Below are 25,201 nucleotides of genomic sequence, written 5' to 3'. Positions count from 1 at the left end.
TCTAAATCTATTTTTTTGTAGTTTAAATTCGTTTTTTATTAGTTTGAATCAATTCTAATAATTTTTAATTAAAGGTGCGAACTTCAAGCGCGACACTGCTCCATAGAGCATCCTACAACCTGTAAAGTTTTAGCATAAAATACGAGTGCTCTGTCTCCACGAGACTGCCAGCCATTCTTGCCTATCCCGAATCTGCTCTGCCTCCACGAGACTGCCAGCCATTCTTGCCTATCCCGAATCTACTCTGTCTCCACAAGACTGCCAGGTGCTTGGAAAATAACCCGGTGGCACCAGGCGCTCCTCATAAGCGCCAGAGTCTCGCCAGACTCTTTGTTTCCCGGCGCGAGGGTTTCCGTAAGTGATTTACTCGGCTAGCTGCAGCCCCGAAAACGGTAAGAAGAGAGGGCGGTTCGGGATGATAGAGATACGTGGTTTATCAGACGGAACTGTATATTCTTAGTAAATTCTCACAACTTATAATCGACTCGTACAAATTACTAAGATAACCGGTGAACAAAGGCAACTCGTATGCAACAACAAGCAAATACCCGTACGCGAAAGATATCCCGCGTGACTCGCGCGCGTCTCAAGGCTCAAGAAGCAATCAGATTATACACTCTCGCTTGAACGACTCGACCGACACACACAATAACGTCGCACGCGAATTCCGCAAACGCCAAACGGCTTATCCTAGAATTGCCCGACCACCTTACGCCTCGTGCATCCAGATGTCGGCGCCAAGTATTAACCTACGTTTTTATAAAATAACTCTACACTTCTATCATAAAATTCTTAATTCTACACTTCGCTTATTACTCGAGAAGATAACCCGTATAAATGAGATAACCCTTTATTTGACGGAACACAATACAAAGAGATAAAGTCAGCGATTCGGAGGTAACTAACACGTACGCGAGATAACCTTTTCGTTCGCGAAACCAAACGTGGAACTGCCGTTCACCCGCGAGACGGATACGACCGGAGAAAACGGAAAAAAATTTAGTGACCTTAAATCCTTCTAGCTGGAACATCGGGTGAAGTTAAAGTTGAGGCACGTCCGTTAGGGAGCAGTCGGGGCAGGTGAGTGCCGGCTCGAGCGCTTGCGACTCGCGGCCGCCACTCTGCTCTCCCTAGCCGCCGTACCGCGCGCGCGCTGATTGATCAACGCGTCGTGGCCCAACGGTCCGCTCGCTCGCAACACTATCGGTTCGCGCGCCGTTGCCGAGTCGCGCGGTCGCGAATGCGCGCAGACAGCCCCGCGGACACGATGTCGAAGTAGATAGCCGCGGAATTCGAATTCTCGTAGCACACAGACAGCCTTTCACCCGCAGACAACCAAGGTAACTCTTGACTGCGGAACCCGTAGTGACTCCCAATGCCCCGTTTTTAGGGCCCTTGACTCGAACAGCATCTGTCACTACGATCGCGAGACGCTGTAGTTTTAGTTCCTGGCGTTCGTGCGGGCGAACTGCCACCTCGCTGGTCCTACTGCATCAGACACTCATGTAGGTAGACCCCACAAAGGACTCCGCCACCTGCATCAGCTGTCTTACGGTACGCGGGGCCGACTTGAACACCCTGTCGAGGTGAAAGGTCGCTGCTGCTGCGCTGACGTTGCTCGTCGTCTCCTCGCGTCTCTAACTTACGAATCGGCGACGTGCGTTGTCATTTTCGTCCGTCGCAGCCACTGCTTCTCTCTCGTCGTTTACTCAAAAAATAAACGACGCACTTAGACACGTTCACTCTCTCGTTCACACAGGTAGCCTTGAGACGCTCTACCCCGACCGTGTCAAACGTCGTTGTTACACGGCAAATTTTCCCGTGTTACAAATTTCAGTGTATCAAATTGTCAAACCACGTGTTTGTCGTGCGTGTTGCGCCATTTCCCTTCGCAATGTCACGCCGCGACTTGTTCAACTTTGTATTTCTTTTTAGTGATTATTGTTTTTGTTCATCTTAATATAAGTGCTTTTAGTGTAGTTTGTTAACTAAATAAAAGGGTTTTTATGCCGAAATACTTTTCCTTTTACATTATATGCAAAAACTGTGGTACAGGAATGCTGGAGGGCCAACATCACCTAGAATGAGTCGCTGCCTCAAAACATCCACACGAAATGGATCTCGTTAGCTAGAGAACTTCCATCCTTGAAAGAGTTCACAATTCCGAGGTAATTGAGTTGTGACAATCCAATTTCTATCAAAATTCACGGGTTCTGTGACGCATCCATGCAGGGGTATGGTGTATGTCTCTATGTCCGTTCCATCGATTTGTTAGGACACGTAACCATAAGGTTAGTTTGCAGCAAGTCCAAGGTAGCATCGTTAAATCACAACACGATCCCACGACTCAAGTTGGCTGATGCTGCGCTTCTGAAGAAGATATATGTTGAATATTCAGATCAGTTGGAATTTCCTGTTACACGAGTGATTTTCTGGTCAGACTCCATGATCGTTCTATGTTGGTTGAAAAAGGCTCCTCACTTGTTGAAAACCCATAAAGCTAATAAGGTCAAGGACATTTAAGAACTAGATGGGGAAGTCGAATGGAGACATGTCTGATCGGGAGATAATCCAGCTGATTCGCTGTCTCGAGGGCAGTTACCTCATGATCTTCTAAAGAATATACTTTGGACGTCAGGACCTCAGTGGTTAGCCTTGTCTGACGACAAATGGCCTTGTACGCCTACATCATCTCTCCCAATTAATTCTTCAGGTTTTAAGGAAGGAATCGTTCTAGTTACTGCTCTCATAGGGAGCTACATATATTCTAGATTTTGGGATTACGGCTGCTTAGTTCGTTCAATCGCTTATATTCTTCGTCGGAGAAAGGGAAAACCGCTAACTGGGGATGTCTCTACATCTAGATGGTTATCGAAAGGTATTCGATATCTTTCTTCAGAAACAATAGCTCAGGCTGAACGGAGGATACTTCTTTTGATTTAGCGAAAAAATTTTGCTCTAGAGATCAAAATGTTTTAATCTGATAAGCCACGACCCTATAAAAAATTTCTAGGATCATTTAAAAATCGAACTAAATTCGATGGAATCAATCCTTTTTTAGATAGTGACGGTTTAATTAGAGTAGGTGGACGCTTAAAAAATTCTAATCTTTCTTTCAATCAAAATCATTCGATATTACTTCCATCAGCTCATCACGTTTCGGATGCTCACCACCGAAATCTTCATGGTGGAATTCAATCCAATCTCTATGCTGTTTGCTAGCGATTTTGGATCTTCAGTGGTAAAAATCAAGTTGGACACATCTTGCACTGCTGCGTTTAATGCATTCGTCAGAAGCCGAAGTTTTCTTATGCTAAAATGGCCGATCTACCAACATCTAGAGTAACGGCTAGTACTGCATCCACCGAAACAGGAGTAAGTTTCTTTGGCCCAATATTAATCAAAGAGAAGAAAGATCAGAATCGTAGTTTCCTTAAAGCGTATGGCTGTGTTTTTGTGTGTATGGCCTCTAAAGCTGTTTACATAGAAGTTGCATCCGATCTCTCTACACAGGGTTTCCTAGCGTGTATCCGACGATTTATCAGCATTCGCGGCAAACCGCAGGTAATCAGATTTGATAACGGTACAAACTTCGTAGGAGCAAACAACGAACTCCAAAAAATCTACGATTTGCATGCGATAACCGAATTAAAGGATGCGATTCAGAATTACGCTGCAACCGAACGCATCGAATGGCATTTTAACTTACCTCTTTCTCCACACTTCGGTGGATTATTAGAAGCTGCGGTTAAAAGTTTTAAACATTATCTTAATCGTGTGATGAAAGATCAAACCCTCGCGTTCGAACAACTGGATACTTTGTTAAAAGAAATCGCTGCCGTCTTAAACTCTAGACCATTATACGCGAATTCGGCCAACCCGAACGATGCGTTAGCCATAACACCTGCTTATTTATTAATCGGGCGTCCGTTCAATCTCTTACCCAAACCTGATTTTGTTTCAGTTCTGGATAATCGTCTATCTCTTGATTAACGCATTTATAAAGCCAGACAAGACTTTTGGAAAAGATGGCATAAGGAATATCTTCGAGAGCTCCAAGTTCGCCAAAAATAGTTGAATCCTACCGATACACTGTCAGTAGATACAGTCGCCATATCTCGGGAAGATAATCCAGCTTGCGCAAGATGGCCGCTAGGTGTTTACCCTGGAAGCGATGGCATTGCTAGGGTAGCAACAATCAAGACAATATCAAGACTCTTTAAGCGAAACATCACTCGACTATGTATATCGCCTGTAGATCAGAGAACTGCGATCCCGTCAGAGTCTCAATCATCCTCCCCAGCGTAATCTGCTTCAAATGTGTAATCGGTGGTTTGCCCGAAAAGAAGTTAACCATCTGGTATTCTGAAAGTGCCATCATTAAGCCTGGCCCGCGAAATGGTGGAATCCGGAAGTTCTACAGCCAGAAACTCGGGAGTCGTGCCGAGAGGGCGGTTCTTAGGACGCGATACCTGGTTCGGTAAACCGGGTCCCTGAACATGACGCTCTAACCCTTTAGTTAGTAATGCGTTTGCCGAGTCTGATGGCCCTTGTTCTATTAAATTGTTGTTAGTTTGTTTTGTTAATAGGTTAACTTGTTGCGTTACCATTCTGGTATTGGATTAATCAATCAAAATGTGATAGTAATTTTAATCAATCAGGTAGTCCCTCCAAAGAAAACTGATCTTTATATGATCTATTATGCAGATCCAAAGATTGGCAATGTTCATGGCTAGTTTTAATTCTTGTCCATTATTAATTAAGTCTCACAGTGCTCAACTATTGTAATTCAAAATAGTCTCGCAGCCGTGGCCGGTAGTATATTACGTTGCAACATTTTCGTCCAATGATACCTATGCATTGGACGTGTACATAACTTCGTTCTGCGTTTGCGCGCGCAGAGAATGTGTAAGTGTGTAAGTGTATACCGACGGAGTCTGGCGTGATGGCAGCACCGCACGTTGCTGCCTCCGCCATTTTGAGCGAGAGTCTCCCGCTTCTTTCGTGCGGCTCGTCCGTCAGTCACCGACTATCCTTCTAAGCGTGCGGGGCTCCCTCGCGACTCTCTGTCTCCACGAGACTGCCAGGCATCCTTGCCTATCCCGAATCTACTCTGTCTCTACGAGGTATCCTTGCCTAAACCAAATCTGTCTCCACGAGACTGCCAGGCGTCTTTGCCTACATCGAATCTAATCTAATCGAAATTGTGTGTGTGCTTTGCATTATAATTTCAGTGTATCAAATTGTCAAACGACGTGTTTGTCGTGCGTGTTGCGCCATTGTCCTTCGCAACATCATGCCGCGACTTGTTCAACTTCGTATTTCTTTTTAGTAAATAAATTGTTTTTGTTCATCTTAATATAAGTGTTTTCAGTGTAGTTTGTTAACTAAATAAAAGGGTTTTTATGCCGAAAGGTTTTTCCCTCTTATACAGTGTAAATTCAGTTAATCGAACAGATCATTCGTTTCCTAAAACCACTGCGGATTTATTGGCACGTAGCTTTCTCTAACTAAATTTATAGGTCTAATAAATAAAATAATGTTTTAATACACAGTATAATCTGCCTGCTAATGTATAAGACGGTTTTTGATACATAAATTATATATAAGTTTTGGATGGTTCATTGTCTAAAAGTTTGCAGACCTCTCTGTTTTTTTATTATAGAATCCAAACGCTGCCATCAATTTTTTTCACAGAATATATCAGTATGACATGAATTGGACTTTAACGACGTACAACGACACCCTTATAAGAGGAAGCAAAAGTTTTGAGAAAAATCGGTTTTTACATTTCAAATCGTTTAAAATTTTAGCAGCAGATAGATGTGTTTATGGTAAATCACTAAATAAAATTTTGAAGCGTTTGACTACATTGTTTTAGAGATATAAGGGATCAAAAAATTTTCAAAAATAATTGAAACCTTGATATCTTAAGAACCATAGGGATTTGAAAGCTGCGCAATGAACTTAGCCAAAACACATAAAACACCTACTTCTTTTTAAAATCTTAAGTGCAATAAAGCCTTTTTACGTCCGTAATCGAGGCACAAAAAAAACTTATTTTTTTCAGTTTTCGATTTATTATTCAAAAAATAAGTATTCAAATCACTTGAAATTTTAATAAGATATTGTTTGACACATGACCCATGTTTATGATGTTTAGTTTCAGAGATATGAATTTAAAAAAAAAATTATATTTTTCATTCTATCTGCCGAACAAAGCGGTCGATCCCAAGGACCAAATGAGAAACAGTAGATAATTTTATTCTCTTTCAAATGCATTTTAGGTATAAGTTTAGGTTAGAGTCGTGATTAAATCTTAGAAAGTTACAGGGTTTTGCTAAACTCTATGTAAACTAGAAGTATATAACAATCGCTTACATAGCGATCTTATATAATAATATTAAATATTAATATGGGGTATCTATTAAGACGTAGTTTCGTATGCTCTAGGTTTTTATTTAATGACGCTATCCTCGACGACGGCTTAGTGCGATGCTTTAAGTGACGTTTTGATGAAAGCGTAGGAAGAGTACGAAGTGAGATCGAATTACGCTTAGATAACGGTTGAGCAGTGCCATCGGTTTGCACAGTAGATCTAGTTGGAGATTTCCGTTTATTTGTAGGCTTTAGCCCTCGATCGTTCCGAACAAAATAATAACCGGCGATTTGGACCAAGTCGTCGTCAACAGAAGGCGTAAGCCAAGGTTCGAACACTGCCAGAATATCAACGTTTTTTTATATAGAAAGTCTTGGATAAGGACGAGAGAGAGAGAGAGAGAGAGAGAGAGAGAGAGAGAGAGAGAGAGAGAGAGAGAGAGAGAGATCAAAGGGGTAAAGGAAATGTAAAAACGAATATTTTTTTAAGTAAATAATATTACTTTTCTAACATATAATACATACAATACAATAAATTCTTTATATCGATTTCCATTGAGTGACTGCATGACTCGCTGATTTGTAACCTACATAAGGGGAAATCATTACTTGTATTATTTAGTGTTATCTTCAATAACAGTTAAAGGGAAAGTATATATCGTAAAACAGACACATAAAAATACTTGATCGATTTTACAGGCTATTTATATATTCTTTCCCTTTGTATTTATAAATTTAAAAGAAAATATGGATTTACATTACGTCCAAAAAAGTAGATACTCGGCTCTTTACCAATCGACTCTAGACAAATAGGACATAGTTTTTAAGCCTTGTTTTAGCAACATTCTCCAACTGATCAAAGCGAACGAACAGAAAAATTCCAAAAAAAACAATGCATCTATAATCTACATTAAATTAAAGAACTTCATAAAAACTGAGATTATATTACACATACACGTATGCATGGCGCGTAAGGCAAATTATAAGTTTTTTTATTTAAGTTTACTTATATTATTTTAACATTTTTGTCATGGGTAATAAACACTGTGCTATACTAAAAGAATTATTTATCTACCCTAGTAAAAATATTTATGTGATTTTGTGATGTATTAAAATAACGTATTACATATATATATATATATACACATATCTTATAAGCCATTTAAACCTTAATGTTGGTGAAAGTAAAAGTTTGTTCCATACTACGATCACCAAACAATTCATGAAGATACCGCCTTTTTATAGTGCGAAAGTACCTGTATGGGTCCGAAAATGTTAAAGACTCTGTATTTTTAGCGAAAAATGAAGATATCCATAAATTTGTGCTAAAACGATTAAAATTCATATTTAAAGCCTGTGGCAAAGCATATGAATTGCTTGGAGCATTCCTAAAAAAATCACAGAGCTAGCAAACATCATAATAAAGAGTCACTGTAGGAAAAAATTGTTCCTTAATGTCCATCATCGACTAAAAATTCAAAGCTTAGTGATAGATTAGTTAAATACGTGTTTGCTTATAGAAATAAATTGCGTCTATATATATATATATATATATATATATATATATATATATATATATATATATATTATATATATATATATATATATATATATATATATATATATATATATATATATATATATATACATGTAAACGAATGATTTTCATACCTAGACACGAAAAACTACGGAGCGCACCACCTAGACCTCGCCATCAGCCACCCTATACACCTAGACAACGCCCTTGAATGATTTCTACACCTAGACACTAAAAACCATGGTGCAATTCACCTTAACCTCGTCATCGGCTACCCTGTACAACTAGACACTGCCCTTGAATGATTTGTACACCTAGACACTGTAAACTACGGAGCGCACCACCAAGACCACAACATCGGCCACCCTGTACACCTAGACACCGCCCTCGAATGATTTTCACACTTAGACACCAAAAACCACAGTGTGAACTACCTAAACCTCATCATCGACTACCCTGTACACCACTTGATATAGAGCAAAGATTTATAATACTGTAGCTGACTTGACGACACACGGCCGTCTGTGTGAGTATGTAAAAAACTGTTAAAAAGCAATACCCAACTATATTACACAGATAGCTTGTGCGGCCAACTTCATGGTCCTACCACTTTTGGGCTGAAGAAGAAAATTTGATAGGAACATATGAGCATTCTTAAATTACACAGTCGTTTATTATGACATAAAACATCATTTTGCTAATACTTGTATTGGAAATCATAGTTTAGCATTAAAACATGCTAATAAGTCAAAATAACTTACGAACATTAATGATAATTATATTTTTTCTGTAAATGAAAAATCCGAACACCACCCTTGTAGAAAAATATCCATTAAAAATGTCCGTAAAGGCAGAGACTGTCTAAGTAAAATGTGAAAAAACTGTACATTTTAAATTTCCTAAAAGTAGCGATGTCTTGGGCATTTTTTATGGCTGAGAATTATATTTTATGAAAATATTAATAAATCAATTAATTTTTTGGATATAAAATACAAAATTATTAATATTTAGGCGTCAGCTGAATAATTTGAATAATTTAAACATATGGCGAAGCTCGAAGGGCTTGTGTGGAAACGCAACGCCTGCGTGGCTCAGTCGGCTAAGGCGCACGGCCGTACTTATTTGGCCTCGTGCAGGTTGTGGGTTCTAGTCTCCGGTCAGACTGAATTTTTTCTGATGCAAAAATTATTTTATACTTTCCTTTAAACTAAAAACTCCAAGTCTGCTAGATACCATTTTCCAATTCTTACCTCAAACTGTGATAAACGCGCATAACCCAGCTGTGTTACTCGACCAACTATAATGGGCAGTATGTACTTAAGAGGTCCAGCCTGGGTTAAATCCTACAAAAAACAACAAAATATTCGTCTGATAAAAATGTTTTCGTTTTACGTAAATTGGAAAACAAAAAATATCTTTTGTAAATATTTACACTATACACTATTTCTACTGAGAAATATCATATATATACCATACAAAATCACTGACCAAAATTCATGACATTTTACTGTATGAATAAGTGTTCTTAGTCACTTGCCACGGCTTTGTGAAAGATCCGGACCGTCTTCTTTACTCTATCCGGGCTTAAAACGTACCTTAAACATGCCCTCTCAGACCTAATGACAGACATTTTAAAAAAATATTAATTAAATGTGGTTAGCAACAAGTACAGTGTGAAAAATATTAATTAAATTTATTAGCTACCTATACAACGTATGGATAATAATATTTACTTAATATTTTTTAGAAATGTTTTCATTAGGTCTGAGGGGGCATGTTTAAGGTACGTTTTAAGCCCGGATAGAGTAAAGAAGACGGTCCGGATCTTTCACAAAGCCGTGGCAAGTGACTAAAAACACTTATTTATATAGTAAAATGTCATGAATTCTGGTCAGTGATTTTTTATGTTATATATATATATATATATATATATATATATATGATATTTTTTGGTAGAAATAGTGTATATTGTAAATATTTACAAAAGATATTTTTTGTTCTTAAATTTACGTAAAACAAAACAATTCTTATTGGACGAATATTTTGTTGTTTTTTTGCAGGTTTTAACCCAGGCTGGACCCCTTAAGAACGAGGTAAGCAAATTAAATCCAAGAACTGCCTATTAAGATGGAGAAAAAGCGTTACATTTTGCCTAAGAAATGGCAAAGAAATCTGCCTAGTTCTTAGATTCCATTCCAAGAACTGGTCATTAAATGGGTTACCGATTCTACTAGGGCAATATAGAAGTAAATAGTTGCGCGGGCGGCAACCGCGGCACTTGATATGGTATCACAATAATTGAAAAAGTAACACTTTCGTTGTTAAATCTAATAGTTTCGTTGACAAGTGCCTAAAAACTAATCTTATCTGTTTGACAGGTCCATCAGTGTAGTACTAACGTTTATCTTTTTTTCAGACTCATTTGTTGTAAAAAACAAAAATAATATTCTCTTATTGATTTCCGAAAAAAAAAAATGCTCATGATTCAATCTTGGTGACACGTATTCGCTTTTGGATTCATCGTCTTGATTTACTAGAATCAAAAAATATCTGTTTATTACACATTAACTTTAATATCAATCATTAGTCTTTGAGACGAAATATAAGAATCCCTACTAGAATAATACTTTGACATTGTAAAATTAATTACTGCGATATTATAAACGTTATTATTTTAGTCTTTTAATTATAATTTTGTTTTATTTTAGTTTGGCTTCAGTACAGGAGCAACGTCTGCCAAACTCTGGTAGCGTCGATACTGAAGAGATTTCACCTATTACACCAGCTACTGGGCAACAATCGAAGGTAAAGATCATTACGACTTCAGTATGATATACTTCTTAAATTGATAGATTTTAGCATCTAAACTAAGAATTAATTTAGTCGGTTTTATTAAATTACTTAAATTTGTCTATGTTTTGTAATTATGTTAGTTTCTTATTTGTTTACCCTATGACTAATTAAATCCTATGCATGAAATACGTAATACAATCATGTTCAACAAATATGCTTGATTATGATATGATGTACGATAATGCGAAAGATATAGATATCGACGTGATTCGAAAATGTCACAATCCTAAACATAATGAAATTTATAAAATAATATTTGTCCATGTGACATTTTCTAACTCAAACAGTAAAGAAACTTTTAGGAAAAAGATAAAAAAAAGCAAGGTTAAATTTTTTAATATTAAGAAAGTTAATATTTTAATAATATTTTATATGAAATAGTATATTGTGTACCAAGGGCGTAAAGTGGGCTTTTATAGGCCGAGTGTGGAGTTTGCATTACGAGTCAAGGCGAGTCAGCCCGAGTCGAGCCGAGTACTACAATCACACGAGGCCAAAAAGCCAGCTTAGCCCTTGGTGCACACCATATTTTTTGTAACGCATGTACTGATTTCAGCGTTTACGCACTCGCACACACACATATGTACATAATCACACACGCACACACACACATATGTATATGTATATTTATATATATATATATATATATATATATATATTTGATGTGAACTACTGACGGTTTTCTTTAAAAAATTTTAGCAGGGGTTTTTGATTTTTTTCTTTGCTCGATCGGCGTTTTTCATTTTTTTTCCCGCGTATGCCGCATTAACGGGGAAAAAAAATAAAAAACACCTGCCGGAAAAAAAAATTTAAATGCCCGCTAACATTTTTTTTTGTCCGCTAGTCTGATAAATGTTACTTAAGTCCCGCTTAATAGGTCAGAAAAACCGCGAAAATCGTGCTTGTGTTACAAAAAAGTATTTTTTAAATTTGACAATTAAAAAACATTACATTACTATATGAATCGTAAAAGATATATTAAAAATAACGGTCTGGATTTTTTGCAATATCAGTATTATTAATACGGCAATATGTTATAATTAACATAAACCTATGTTAATCATCATCATAATTAAACGCGTGCATCTCGTATGAAATAATCTGCCCAAAAAAGTAATAACTTGATTTGTTGTAAGTAAAATCTATGATTGTTGAATAAATTTAACATAGAAAAATATCTAATATTAGTATGATCGATATGAAAAATTAAGATCTGTTGTTCCTTTCTCGCATGTCATAAGATTCTTCTAAGTATAGTCACTTAATATATTATTTTTCTGCTCTGAAGAATTTTTTGCGAATTAATAGGAGGCGGTCCAAATTTTGTGCAGAGATCTGTGCTTAAAATTTTACAGCGATCTATGCACATATCTCTGCACATTATTATCATAAGGGTCACTCTGCTTGTCATTTTCATGTTCATGTTCATTTTTTTAATTGCGATTATTCAAACCATAAATTAATTCGATTTTTATCTATAAATTTTTCTGCATCTAATGTATTTTCAAAATGAATCTATTTATTTTCATCTGCATTGTCGTTCATCTTTAAACATACCTTTTATTTTATCGCTACTTTAATTATATAATTTATTCTGATCATATGTCTGTATAACTTTATATACAACTGAATTTCTATCGTTATTTCTATATTTTTTCATCTCAATATATATATATATATATATATATATATATATATATATATAGTTTTATGTGTTTTATTTTATTTGTTATTCGTTTTGCATTCTTTTTACTTCTTCTTATACTTATTCATATCTCTTACCAAATTTTGATTTCGGTTTAACTATATTGCTATATCTTATTATTAGAATTTTTTATCTACCTTTATCATTAATTTAATCTTTCTAAGGCGGTTAATGTATATCTGAATCCACTTCTCTACTAGCCACTTATTTTATTTTTATCTATATCTCTATCAGTAAAATTAGATGCTTTCTTAGCAAAGTATGTTGATTTATTACTGTTCTGGATTATATAGTATGGTACGGTTCTAGCTAACACTATCAATCGTAATTTTTGAAGTCTGCAAACGCAACTGTAACAATTCACATTTTGTATATACTTAATAGAAAGGAATCTAATGATTCTGCAAGTTTTGAAACAGTTTCACGTTAAATTGTGGAAGAGCCATCAGTAGGGAAAAAGGGGCTTTTGATAAAAATTCATGCTACAAACGATGTAATTTTATGTAGTTATTTCTGTGATTGGTAAATCTTAGTCCCTTCTCCGTCCTTTTTGCCCCACACTGTGAATTTCTTTGGGCAGCTGCTACCCCGGCCCAAGTGAATGGTGCACTAAACGCACTAGCTGGTCTCTCCGAAAATTTCTGGCAGCTTCTGCCTGAAAATCGTGCAGCAGTGCTCCCGTTTAGTGCTCTTTCCTCCCGTGTAGCGCTGCTGTCGCATCGAAACCGCAGAATTTTGGCAGAATAAAAGCTCGTGGGGCAGTTGCGCTCCTAAAATTGGGAGAGCTGACACGCTAAGCTCATAGTACAGTTCATGCTATGTGCAGCCACTGCCCGATGAATTTCTCAGTGCGTCCTCCTACCATATCTTCCACCCGTCCCATGTTTTTCTTTAACGCCATAAAATCAGTGTATAAATAAGGATTAATGTAAGAATGGATAATCGATAAAAATGAATTTGGAAATTGTGAGAACGACATTAATATAGACATAATTACTAATAATATAATAGTTCTAGTTTGGCAGTATTTAAGGTACCAAATAAAGATTAAGAGATTCTTAAAGTTAGATTTTATTGAATGAGTTAAAAGTGCAGTCACACGATAAAAAATACTTAGAACTAAAAAACACAATGAATTATGCAAAATTAAGTCATAGTTGGAGTCAAAATGGAGTTGCCCTCCATTTTGGAATCATAGAGCACAATTCAATGTTTCTAATAGAAGTACTAATGCATTGACAGATGGAATTTGAAAGAAAATTATTTATTTTTATAAGCGTGCATAAAATCAGGTGAAACTTTGCACAAGGATAGGTAACTATACAGGGAACAGCAACTATGTGCTGCTTCATTTTTATAATTTAAACAAAAAAAAATAGTTTACTATCTTCTAAGCAAAGTCAAATAGCTGTTTGATAGCTCCGGATGTGGCTCCGTCAAACGAGCTCGATGACTACGTATAAATTGTGCACATTGAACTGGCGGTTGACTGATGACACGTTCAAAAAGTTGCCTGCCATGTTTATTTTTACGTTTTGAGGTAACCTCCTGGCGTTCGTTTAGTAAAATGTCTCGCTTAGTTCCACTTTTTTGTGAAATTATTACAGAATGGCAACAACGAAACAATGCAGCAGTGTTAATTTTAAAATCAAAAGTGCTGCTACGACGCCTGTATGTATTTTTGAGCAGACTTCGCTTACCATGATCTCACTCGCGGATCGGCTGCTGGTAATAATAATAAAAGTACAAAAGAACTGGAGGTTGCAACATGTAAATTATATAGAAAATATTATACCTAACAAAGATCCAGTGCTATTAATGATCAGGCATTTAACTGGCGCCCTTAATTCTACAGCTTTCCATTTAGTATACCACGATATCTGATGTTACAGTTTTACTTGCACACTATAAAAAGAAACTATATTAAAAACTCGTACTTGTATAAATAATATTTCACTCACTTATCTCATCTAGTACAAACACTTATATATAAATAGAGCACTACTGCCAGAGTCTCAAACAAAATTTCTTTTCATCTCAAAGAATTTGATAGCTCAGTGATCAATACCACTAACATTTTTTTTTACTCTGGGCGCAGAAGACCATAGTGCCATAAAATGTAAAAGAATGTATCTAGACATGCACAAACAATATTACAAAATTATATACTCACAAAAAATTATCAAAGGGTTAAAACAGATTTCTTCGGATACAAATTTTAGAAAAGCTATAAGCTTTTTTATATACTAGGTGGATTCAAGCGTGCTCAGCGCACGCTACTTTTTAAGGTTGGAAATTTTAAATTTAGCATCATTAAAACATTCAATTATGGTAAGTTTTTAGATATTAGCTACAGCGCCGCTATTGACCAATCACATTTCTTGATTCAGCAGAATCAACCAATCCATCATCTTACACATTTAAAGAAGTTAAATAAAGCTCCAGAGTTGTATCCGAATTGTTAAATCAGTCAGAAAGATCAAACAGTACAATCAGATAATGTGCTAGCGCTGTTTAAGTACCCAGATACACTAACCAGTACCACCATAGTAAGATCAAGTAAGATCTCTTTTCCTAGACAGAGCAGATAAGCTTCAGAATTTCCTCTGGATGGTTGAGTGAGCAATGATGGAGAGTTATGTATGTCTTTTGTCAGCAATGCTACATAAAAGGCACGAGGAAAAGTAACACAGAATGAACTTCAGAAAGATCAGATTAAATAAACTGGTTTGTTTCACTGCCCAATAAATATCTTTTAAAAATAATAAACACTAAACCAAAGTTATTCTTGTCGTGGATCATGTATGATATTCTTCACCTTAGAGACAGCATCTAGCATAAAATGTATTAACATAGTAGAAGATAGCTGATCCTTAAGCGCAATCGTGATAAGCGGAGGCTGTATTGCTTAAAAGCACGTATTCATCAGACACCATAATAGCAGCACCTTTGGTTTTTAAAGTGATACTACGAAATTGCGTTAGCATTCAGCACTACATACTCATTTACAATATTGCCAAAACAGTTGTTGGCACTTTTTTATTTATGGATCTACTTTAAACACATATGTTTATGGAGTGAATGTGGGGATTTAAAAAAAATTTTAATTCAAAAAAGTTGTCTACAATTTGATAACAAAATTTGTTTAAATATTTAGAAATATAATACAAATATTAAAAACTTATCAGGTGAGAGCTCATTTGATATGAAGATTTCACATAAGGTTTTTCAGTAGAGTTGTTCATGACCGCCATGCTATTAAATTTTAAAATGCGTGAATCGATACACGATGCGAAGATAACTACTAAACAATTTTGAGACATCTATATATATATATATATATATATATATATATATATATATATATATATATATATATATATATATATATATATATATATATATGGGCTATTCCACGCCAAGCCGTGGGAAAATTTTTCAAGTAGCGGCCAAAATTGGTATACTAGTCCAGTATACCCCCAAAGAACAGATAAAAATTATCAGACTTCTACGTACCCTCAGTTCCAAATTATGGCCATATCAAAAATTAAAATTTTTGGTGTTTTTTAACTAGATTTCTAACCAAAAAACTCATCATACAAAGTTTGGCCCAATCTCCTCCACGTCTAGATTTGAAGGTTTTATCATAACGAACATGTACAATTTTTTTCAGAATATTAAACCTTGGCGCAGTGCCACGTTATGATTTTTGGTAATACAAAGGTGGACAGCTAATTTAAAACATGATATATATGTCATAAAAATATTTTTTTTTTTAATTCTACAGGAAATTTACAAAAAATATATTTTTATGTCTTTATACCTTAAACTCCTCTATATTGCCTTAAAAAATTATTTTAGTTTATTATAAGCAAAAATTTTAAAAATCTCAGTTTTTTATATGGCCATAACTTTGCAAGGAATAGACTTAAAGATCTGATTTTTTAGTGTTTTTGTGTTCTTTAAGGGGTATACCGGACAAGGTAACAAAGTTTGGCCAAAATTTGAAAAATTTTTTTACGGGTCGACGTTGAATGTCTCATCTATGTGAATATATATATGTATATATATTTATTTATTTATTTATTGTAACGGGGTGAGACTTTGACGTGAGAGGAGAAAATCATGAAAGGAGACGCCGGGACCGAGAATCGATCCGGCGCTCCCGAGATCTCTAGGCACGCGTGCTACCACTTGAGCCAACGCCGCCCTATTATGTCACTCTCTATCCTCCCTCGATTACCGGCGTGGCGAGGGACGTTGCTCATCAGTTCTTTGTTAGGATATACTTGATAAACCTGTAAGGTTTCAGCGAAAAATACAATTGCGTTTGAAAGTTATCGTGGTAACCATTTTCGGCAAAATATGTTATAGCAAATTGCATTGAGAAATATTAAATAAAAATTGTATGAAAGCCTTAATAAACATAAAAAAATTTTCTCCACACCTGCACTGCAAATACAATTTTCCTTCCGAGTGCTTAAAGAGAAATTTGCATTTTTGCTAGTGTAAAAAAAAATAGTATACGCACCAAGGGAGGAAAATTGGACAGCCCATATCTCGTGTTTGCTACTCGGGTGGCAATTTACACGAGATATGGACTGTCCAAGATTTTTCCTCCCTAGGCCAGTAATTTACTATTTTTATAACACGTGCATTGAAAACGCGCTTTTTACCTACGAAAAAGTGAAGCATAAGTACAGTTTTTCAAGACTGAGGCGATAAGCCTTTTAGTGTTTTTGTGTTTATATCGACGCTCCTAACGAAGACTCGCACGCGTTTCGGGACAACAGCGAACGCCAGCACCAAAAGTTATTTTGTGACGAAAACAAGAATGAAATGAGGGCTTGTAACGAAGGATCGCACGAAAACCGAGATTGCCGCGATGACTAGCTCGCTAAGAAACCTTTTCATCGAATAGTAGTACGTGTTGCGAACTCGCAACGAAAACGAAAACTCTCTGTCTTCCATGCGGCGAAAACTAACTCCAAAACCGGGTTTCAGACGAAGAGAAGCACGCTCTGTCGTCTGTGCGGCGAAGACTAGCGCGTGAACCAAGACGCGACGAATTCTAGTACGCTCGCCCGTAATCCTAAACACATGGGCCACATTTACGAGGGTCGCTACGAGACTCAAAGGGTCTTCCCTATTTTTACATTGCAAATGTCGCATTATACACAAAACTTTGTAGAACACTTTTTAATATGCAAAAAATACCGATTTAAATGATATTCGAATGGTAAAAATCGGACGAAATTAAGTTATTGTGCTGGTAATTTCACGCACCGATCAATATATATAGATATACTTGTATACTTGTCAAATATACATATAAATATTATCCGATTTTTATCATTCGAATTTCATTTAAATCGATATTTTTTGCATATTAAAAAGTCTTGTGAATAATGCGGCATTTGCAATGTGAAAATTATGCGTAGCGATCCTCGTAAATGTGGCCCATGTGTTTAGGATTACGGGCGAGCGTACTAGAATTCGGCACGTCTTGGTTCACGCGCTAGTCTTCTGCGCATAGACGACAGAGCGTGCTTCTCTTCGTCTGAAACCCGGTTTTGGAGTTAGTTTTCGTCGCATGGATGACAGAGAGTCTTCGTTTTCGTTGCGAGCTCGCAACACGTACTATTCAATTCAAAGGTTTCTTAGCGAGCTAGTCATCGCGGCAATCTCGGTTTTCGTGTGATCCTTCGTTACAAGTCGTGAAATGGGCTAGAGTTCGCTGTTAGCTGAGTGGTGCCAGTCTTCGTTAGGAGTGTCGATATATACATACAAACACATTCACACATACAAATATACATATATCTGAGGCGAAAGTACTCACATTCGCCCTTAGGGAAATAACACTTTTGCCTTAGATATTTGCATTTTTGTGTGTGTATATGTGTGAAGTATCTTATATATGTTTGTCGGTTCGTGTGTCCGAACACAAATCCGATTTACAACGAAATTCTATTATAAGATACTGGACAACTCTGCTTCTTCAGGCAGGCTAATAAGAACGTTATTGATGCACTGATTATAAAAAGCACGGTACACAACAAGGGGTGAATGAGCTTATTAAGACTCCGATGATAGTTGAGTACTCGTGTCCGTCTTGGGCGCCCTTGACTCACGGTGCCCTTGACTCCCACTTGTGCTCAATCATCATCCTCGCTTAAAAAAGCCAACTTTCGCCCCAAGTTATGTAATGCCATTTTAAATACTATTTTAAAACACGCTTTATCTTTGTTAATCAGCTTTAAAAATTAATCAGTTCTTCATGAGATTATACTTGAAGAGTCTATAGAAATTTAGTGAAAAATATAAATGCGGTAGGAAGTTATCCTGGTAACCATTTTCGCGACACACGCATATACGAAATACAAAAAGCACATCGAAAATAAGTAGAAACAGTTACTCTTCAAATAATTCATATTAACTTATGCGTACTAAACAACTATTTATAAATAACACGAATGTGAGAAGTTATGAATACATTTGAAATCACGTTCTAATATATGAAAAGAAAATTATAGTTTTCACCCATAAACAAAACAGACCGGGTACAGCAAGTTACGTCAAAAGTATATTGAATGTTTAGTAATTGATGAATATATTATTTAGGTTTAAGCAAGCAATTATTTGACTCAACTCTTAATTAAACACAACAATTTTAGTTTTGCTATATTGTGATCAAAATAATATAGTTATTAACTTGAATTTTTTGATTGATCTCAGATCTTTTTTAATTCGTTATGACGCTCTAAATAAAATTATGTTATTCCTTACGGAAAAAATACGCGATTATTTGCGTGATTAATCGCTGGAATAATCGCGTTAATATATCAAACTTTTTTCGACACAAATAGTGGCACGAATAATCGCGAGACTAACTGCACAATTCATCTAAAATATATTTTTTAGTAACAAATAAAATTGGTTAAAATGCAAAATTAAGCGCGGTGGATAATTTGGGTGTTACTATCCGGATGGTAACACCTATACTGGCCACCCCGCTAACTAATTTTACATTTAAACAAATTTATTTTAATTGAAAATTTGTTTTAGATGAATTGTGGGATTAGACACGCGATTAATCGTGCGACTGTTCCCACGATTAATCTCGCGAATAATCGCACGACTATTCGCGCGTTTCTTTTAGTAGAGTTGGCATGCACGGTAGTATGGAATACATTAAACTCGCCAAACCTTTACGTTGTAAAATTGAATTATTTTAAAAAGATTTTATTTCTTTTTGAGCAAACTTCTAGAAATTTCTTCTAAAAATAAAATATAAACATTTTATTACTGTAATATAATAATCAAGGACTCTAATGCTAGTTATCTCTCTATATTATAGGAAAAGTTTCGCAGCTGCCGCCGCCACCGCTGCCGGTTCAGAAATTTTTCCCTCTAATTTTCCCCCCTTATTTTCCTTCCTAATTCTCCCCCTTAATTTTCTCTAGCCGCTTTAAAAGTTAAGTGCGTACGTCCGAGTGTGTTTTACCCTTTTACCTTCCCCTGCGCCCGTATAAACCTAATTGTTATGATCTTCGTGTTTATTCAAAACCCCTTCCCCCAAAAGAAATAGGTCCAACTTCTATTTTAAATAAATTATCTTTTCGCATAGATCCTATGGCTGTCCCTATAATGTTTCCTCACGGAGATATAGGATGGAATCCAATTTTTTAACAAAATCATAACAATGATAAAAATTTATCTCCTTTGCAATATTATTTATATCGATTAGCTTATAGGCCTATGTCAACATTTAGTCCTATTTTATATTGTGAAAAATAAACTCAACAGTATATTATTCAAGCTTATATCATTATAGAATATTGTAGACTGAATTTTTTAAGATATAGTCAGAAATAATTACGTGTAAAATGTTATCAAGGTCTTATTGATCACGTAACAGAAAGTACGCTTAACAATAATACAAATTTTAAAAATATCGATAAATTAGGTGATTTGTTTGTTTTCTCATCAACTTATATAGGAAGACCTAGATGCATGCACCAAAGTTTTCTTGATTCAATGGCTATAATGCGAAAAATAGGCAGCCCACCGGCGGTTATATTTGTTACAATAACAACTAATCCAAAATAGCCTGAGTTGAAAACAGTACTAAAAGAATTTCCGCTAGGAACTTAATGCAATAATATTGCATCAATTACTGTTAGATTATTTTATTGTAAATTTCGAGCAATCCTAGCTGATATACTTAGTGGAAATATTTTAGGAAAAATTATTGCTTATGTATACATAATTAAATTTCAAAAAAGAGGTCTTTCGCGTGCACTTATATTGTTAGTATTGAATCATAAGTCAAAATTAACAAATCCTAATAAGATTGATGAACATATTTCAGCTGACATCCCTGATGTGGAATTAGAAGAATTAGTATTCAAACATATGTTACATGGACCTCATTAAAAAAAAAAACACTATGTTATAATGTAGTTAAAAAAACTTGTTTAAAAAAATTTTCAAAAGCTTTTAGTGATGCAACGCAGTTTGAAAAGAATGGTTTTCCTAGATATCGTCGTCGTAATTATGAAAATTACAACTATGTCTATAACAAAAGACTTTATGATAAACCTAGAAAGCTTGATAATAGAGTGGTTGTTCCCATAAAGCAACTCTTGTTAGAAAATATAACCTGCCTTATTAATGGTGAATATGGTGCATCTATTATGAGCATCAAATATTTATACAAATATTTACACAAAGGACATGATCGTACTTTTATTAAAGTGAGTAAAAATGATGAAGATAAAGCAATATACGATGAAATAACAAAATACATGGATTCTAGATACGTAGCGCCAATGGAAGTTGCATGGCGTATTTAAGAATGACCAATTTGTGATCGTTCTCATAGTGTAGTTAAATAAGCTATTCATTTATAAAAAATAATTTTTGATGATAACAACATTGATATAGATTCTCTCAATCACGAGACAACTTTAACAGCATGGTTTAAACTAAACAAAATTGATGATTACGCTAGAAATTTTTTGTATTGTAATATACCAGAACATTATGTTTTTACGAAATAGAAGTGGATTAGACGTAAAAACTATTTAAATACTTTAGGAAGATTAATCTGTGTGATTCCTAACGAACGAGAGTTATTTCACTTGAAATTAATATTACACAGAGTTAAAGGGGCGACCTCATATGATGATTTAAATAAATTTGAAAATAAAACGTATTTAACATTTACTGAAACAGCAATAGCCATGGAATTAATTGATAATGATGAAGAAATTTTTTATATATTTGATGAGGCATGTACAATTATGTTACCAAAGTAATTACGTTTGTTTTTTGCTTGGTTTTTAATCGTAAATAAATTACCATTTGCACAAACTGTTTGGGAGAAATACAAGAATTGTAATGTTGTTTTGTTATTAAAGTAAGACAAATAAAAACTTAAAGTTTTATACCATAGCTTGATTTTCTTTTTTTACCATTTGCTTTACTTTTAAAATTTCTGAACCAGCATCAGTAAATTTTTTTTATTATAAAAAAACGCGTTATTTTCGAAGACACTGGCACACTAATTTGCAACGAACGTCGGGGTTGGCGAGCGAAGCAAGTAAGGGGGGTACCCCCTAGTATATTTAAACTTGAGGATTGAAAGAATCACTACGAGCAGGTAAAAACACTATTTAATTTGCCTACGTTTCGAAGGATTGATCTTTCTTCATCAGGGCATCTAAAAAATATAAATGTACACTAATAACAATTTCTTGAAGATTCACAGAACAAGACAGACATGTTTAGTACTGCTAGACTATTATTGTTCGATGTAATAGTTATTACAAAGAACCATCTACTTAAAATAAGTAGATAAAAGTAAATCGTAAACAAAACAATTCGTTATCTGTGTTAACAAGGGTTATGTTTTACGTTATAACGCTATGTTTACAGCTTATGGCATTGCTTTCTCACCACTGTCTATCGTATTGCTGTTTGTCTGTTTTTCGAGCTCGTTTTCGCAGCACAGACACGCCACTTTATATTTAAAGTTCACTTTTTGAGTTTCGAAATTTATACATATGTACGTAGCTATTGCACGTGGAAACTTATAGCCAATCAGAGACTAGGGCAAATAAAATTTTTATAACACGGTGAACATGTATTGTTTTGGATAGAAACCTATTATTTGCATAATTCAAAACAAAAGTTAACTAAACCGCAAATCTCGAACCGTATTCGTTACTTTTTGTTCATGTACACAAATATAAATATGTTCAAGTGCGTCATCTAAACCTCGTCATCGGCCACTCTATGTCCACTTAGATACCACCTTCGAGTATTTTTCACACCTCAATATCACTAGGAAACTTATTTTAAACTTTCAATACTATTCTATAACTGTATCAATAAGTGTATGAGACTATTTATGTCAGCTGCGTGCAGTTTGTAGAAAATTGTAAAAAAGCAATGCCTAACTATATTGCATGACTTGTGTACGGCTAACTTAGAATAAACATTTGTCAGGCAGGAACATCTGAAGAAAGTGATTTGAACATTTTCGTTCGGTAATTCTCGTTTATTATATTAAGAGCGTCTTTCTTGGCAATGTATCGATTATAAATCATAATTACACATAGAAAATATGATTGTACGCCGAAAAAATGTAGATTTAGTGATGTAATCATCAGTATTTTACAATTGAATATTTTAAAGCCCAATACAGAAGGAAATATTTAGTGTTACAGTCACCGCACGTCATCTGCTTCTTGAATTCGCCTTTGCAGCGCTACCGCGCCGCTTAATTTCAAAACGTTAACACAGAAGCTGCTAACTACTGGTTAGCTGCCCTGGGTATAAGTGGCCAAGCGCTGTCTTAATCGTATTCACTGGTGGTAGTCTACTAGAGGAAGCAAGAGCTTTTACCCCTGACTATCATGGGTTCATCAACATTAATGAGCTTATTTCTCCAAACGTCTATGAGCTGCGCGTTAAGGCTAGGCTTGAGACTAAGAGAAGACAAGGTTTTCGAGCGTATGTGAGAGGTGGGAGACTCTTCATGCGCTCCAATAGGGACAACAAACGAGCCACTATATCAACCCGAACGCAGAACTAAAAAAAGTTCAGCTCGGACGTTGCCAGCTGCCAACAACCATAACTGATACATACGCATGATATGCCCACGACCCCCATCGAATCCATTTACCATGTTTGAATCCGTCTTCAAGGTATATCTGTCGAAAGGTCTAAGGGTATGTTATTTTAACGCAATTTCTCGTGACACAATTTACTTCTATATTGGTGTTCGGATTTTTCATAATATAGCAAATAATGCTTATTGTTATATTTCGTGAGTTTTTTTTTTGCTTATTTGTATGTTTTCTGAGCTAAACTATGATTTTCAACAAAAATATTTATAAATAAGCCGTTTAATTTCTTAATAAACGAGTGTAAAAGGACCGTGAAGTTGGCCGCACAAGCTTTATGTGTAAATAGTTGGGTATGCGCTTTTCCAACTATTGACAGTTTTTTACATGCTGCGCAGAGTAAATGTGTTTACGTTAACTGCTTGGATTTAAGTATTTATTAGAGATTTATTAAGATTACATCCATCATTTATTAATGAAGCTAGCACATATCTTGCACCCTAACGGCAACTGGCCAGCTATGCCAGGTAAGCCTGAATATCTCTTTCGAGAGATATCAGCAAAGGAGGTATCACCTATATTTATGCGGTTGTATATTGTTCACCTTATGTCCCCTTAATCTAATGCTTCAATTTCGTTGGAAAACTAATAAATAATATCTTGAAGTACTCCACTAAGGTCATTATAGATGATTTCAACTCGACGACTACGCAATTTCAAAAATATAAATCTTATTCTGTGTATAAAAAACTTTTGATAAACAAAATGAATATTTATATATCGCCGTCTGCAAATTGTTCACTTTTAGATAAAACACTTCTTATAGCAGACGACAACAATTCACTGCTGACATTGATCCAGTAAAATTTAAGTATACAGTACGCTCTCTCTCTAAGAAAGCAAGATTGTGGGAAAGGGAATTTATTCCCCTCTCGGTTCTCTTTAATGTCTGTCTCTTTCTAATATAGTGCGTTCTCTTTCTAGAGAGAAAGCACTACCACTGCGTACAGGCAAGCATATAGCTCCTTCCCTCTAGTAGTAGTACCTCTATGGTCATAGTCCATCTAATGTGCTATTTTCAAATCATATAAATATATATGTATATACGTGTGTGTATGTTATGAATAAGTATGTATGTACGAGTACATAGAAATATATATGCATGTACTTATATACGACTACAAATAACGCCTGCGTGACTGCAACCATGCACTCACACAGACAATCTATCTACAACTGATCGAGACGAAGCAACTAGATTGCAACACACGCTGATCGCCAAAAAATTGGAGCGAGTGTTCTAACCTCTGGGTGAGCGCTCCTCGTACGCGAACCACGACTGCAAAGCGTATGCGACAACCCTTGCTGTGGCGAATGCTGATTGGACTAACGCGATCTTCTTCATCTAAATTTCATAATTGCTTGCATCGGCACCAAAGCTTTAAAAATCCCGGAGCCGATCCACGCAGGGCCTTTTTGCGTAGTGACATATTCCTTGCGGTAGCGACTGATTCTAAGGTAAAGCAACGGTATTTGCTAGTGTTAGTGTTTGAAGCCTGCTAAATCCGTCCAACACCTTGGAAGCGTGCTGAATCT

The 25,201-nt window shown here is 35.6% G+C and overlaps 1 protein-coding gene across 36 annotated transcripts in view; it reads left to right on the top strand.

The window, feature by feature from the left end:
• LOC100118566 (coiled-coil domain-containing protein AGAP005037) overlaps positions 1–25,201 on the top strand; it is a 1,551,999-nt gene that overhangs the window by 1,102,187 nt on the left and 424,611 nt on the right. For 34 of the 36 annotated variants that reach the window (XR_004345134.1, XR_004345131.1, XR_004226356.2 and 31 more), the window contains one exon: positions 10,624–10,720. Coding sequence is in view for 29 of the 36 variants with exons in the window: in XM_032601341.1 (XP_032457232.1) it covers positions 10,624–10,720 (97 nt within the window). In the remaining 7 variants the exon portion in view is untranslated. Of the gene's footprint in view, positions 1–10,623; positions 10,721–19,830; positions 19,903–20,844; positions 20,884–25,201 lie in introns of those variants that run through there. The other 2 variants (XM_031921055.2, XM_031921047.2) reach the window with 2 other exon arrangements.

The sequence above is a fragment of the Nasonia vitripennis genome, assembly GCF_009193385.2.
Source record: "Nasonia vitripennis strain AsymCx chromosome 1 unlocalized genomic scaffold, Nvit_psr_1.1 chr1_random0005, whole genome shotgun sequence".
Lineage (NCBI taxonomy): Eukaryota > Metazoa > Arthropoda > Insecta > Hymenoptera > Pteromalidae > Nasonia > Nasonia vitripennis.
Note: the sequence above shows the minus strand (reverse complement) of the source record. Positions and strands in the feature narration are given on the sequence as shown.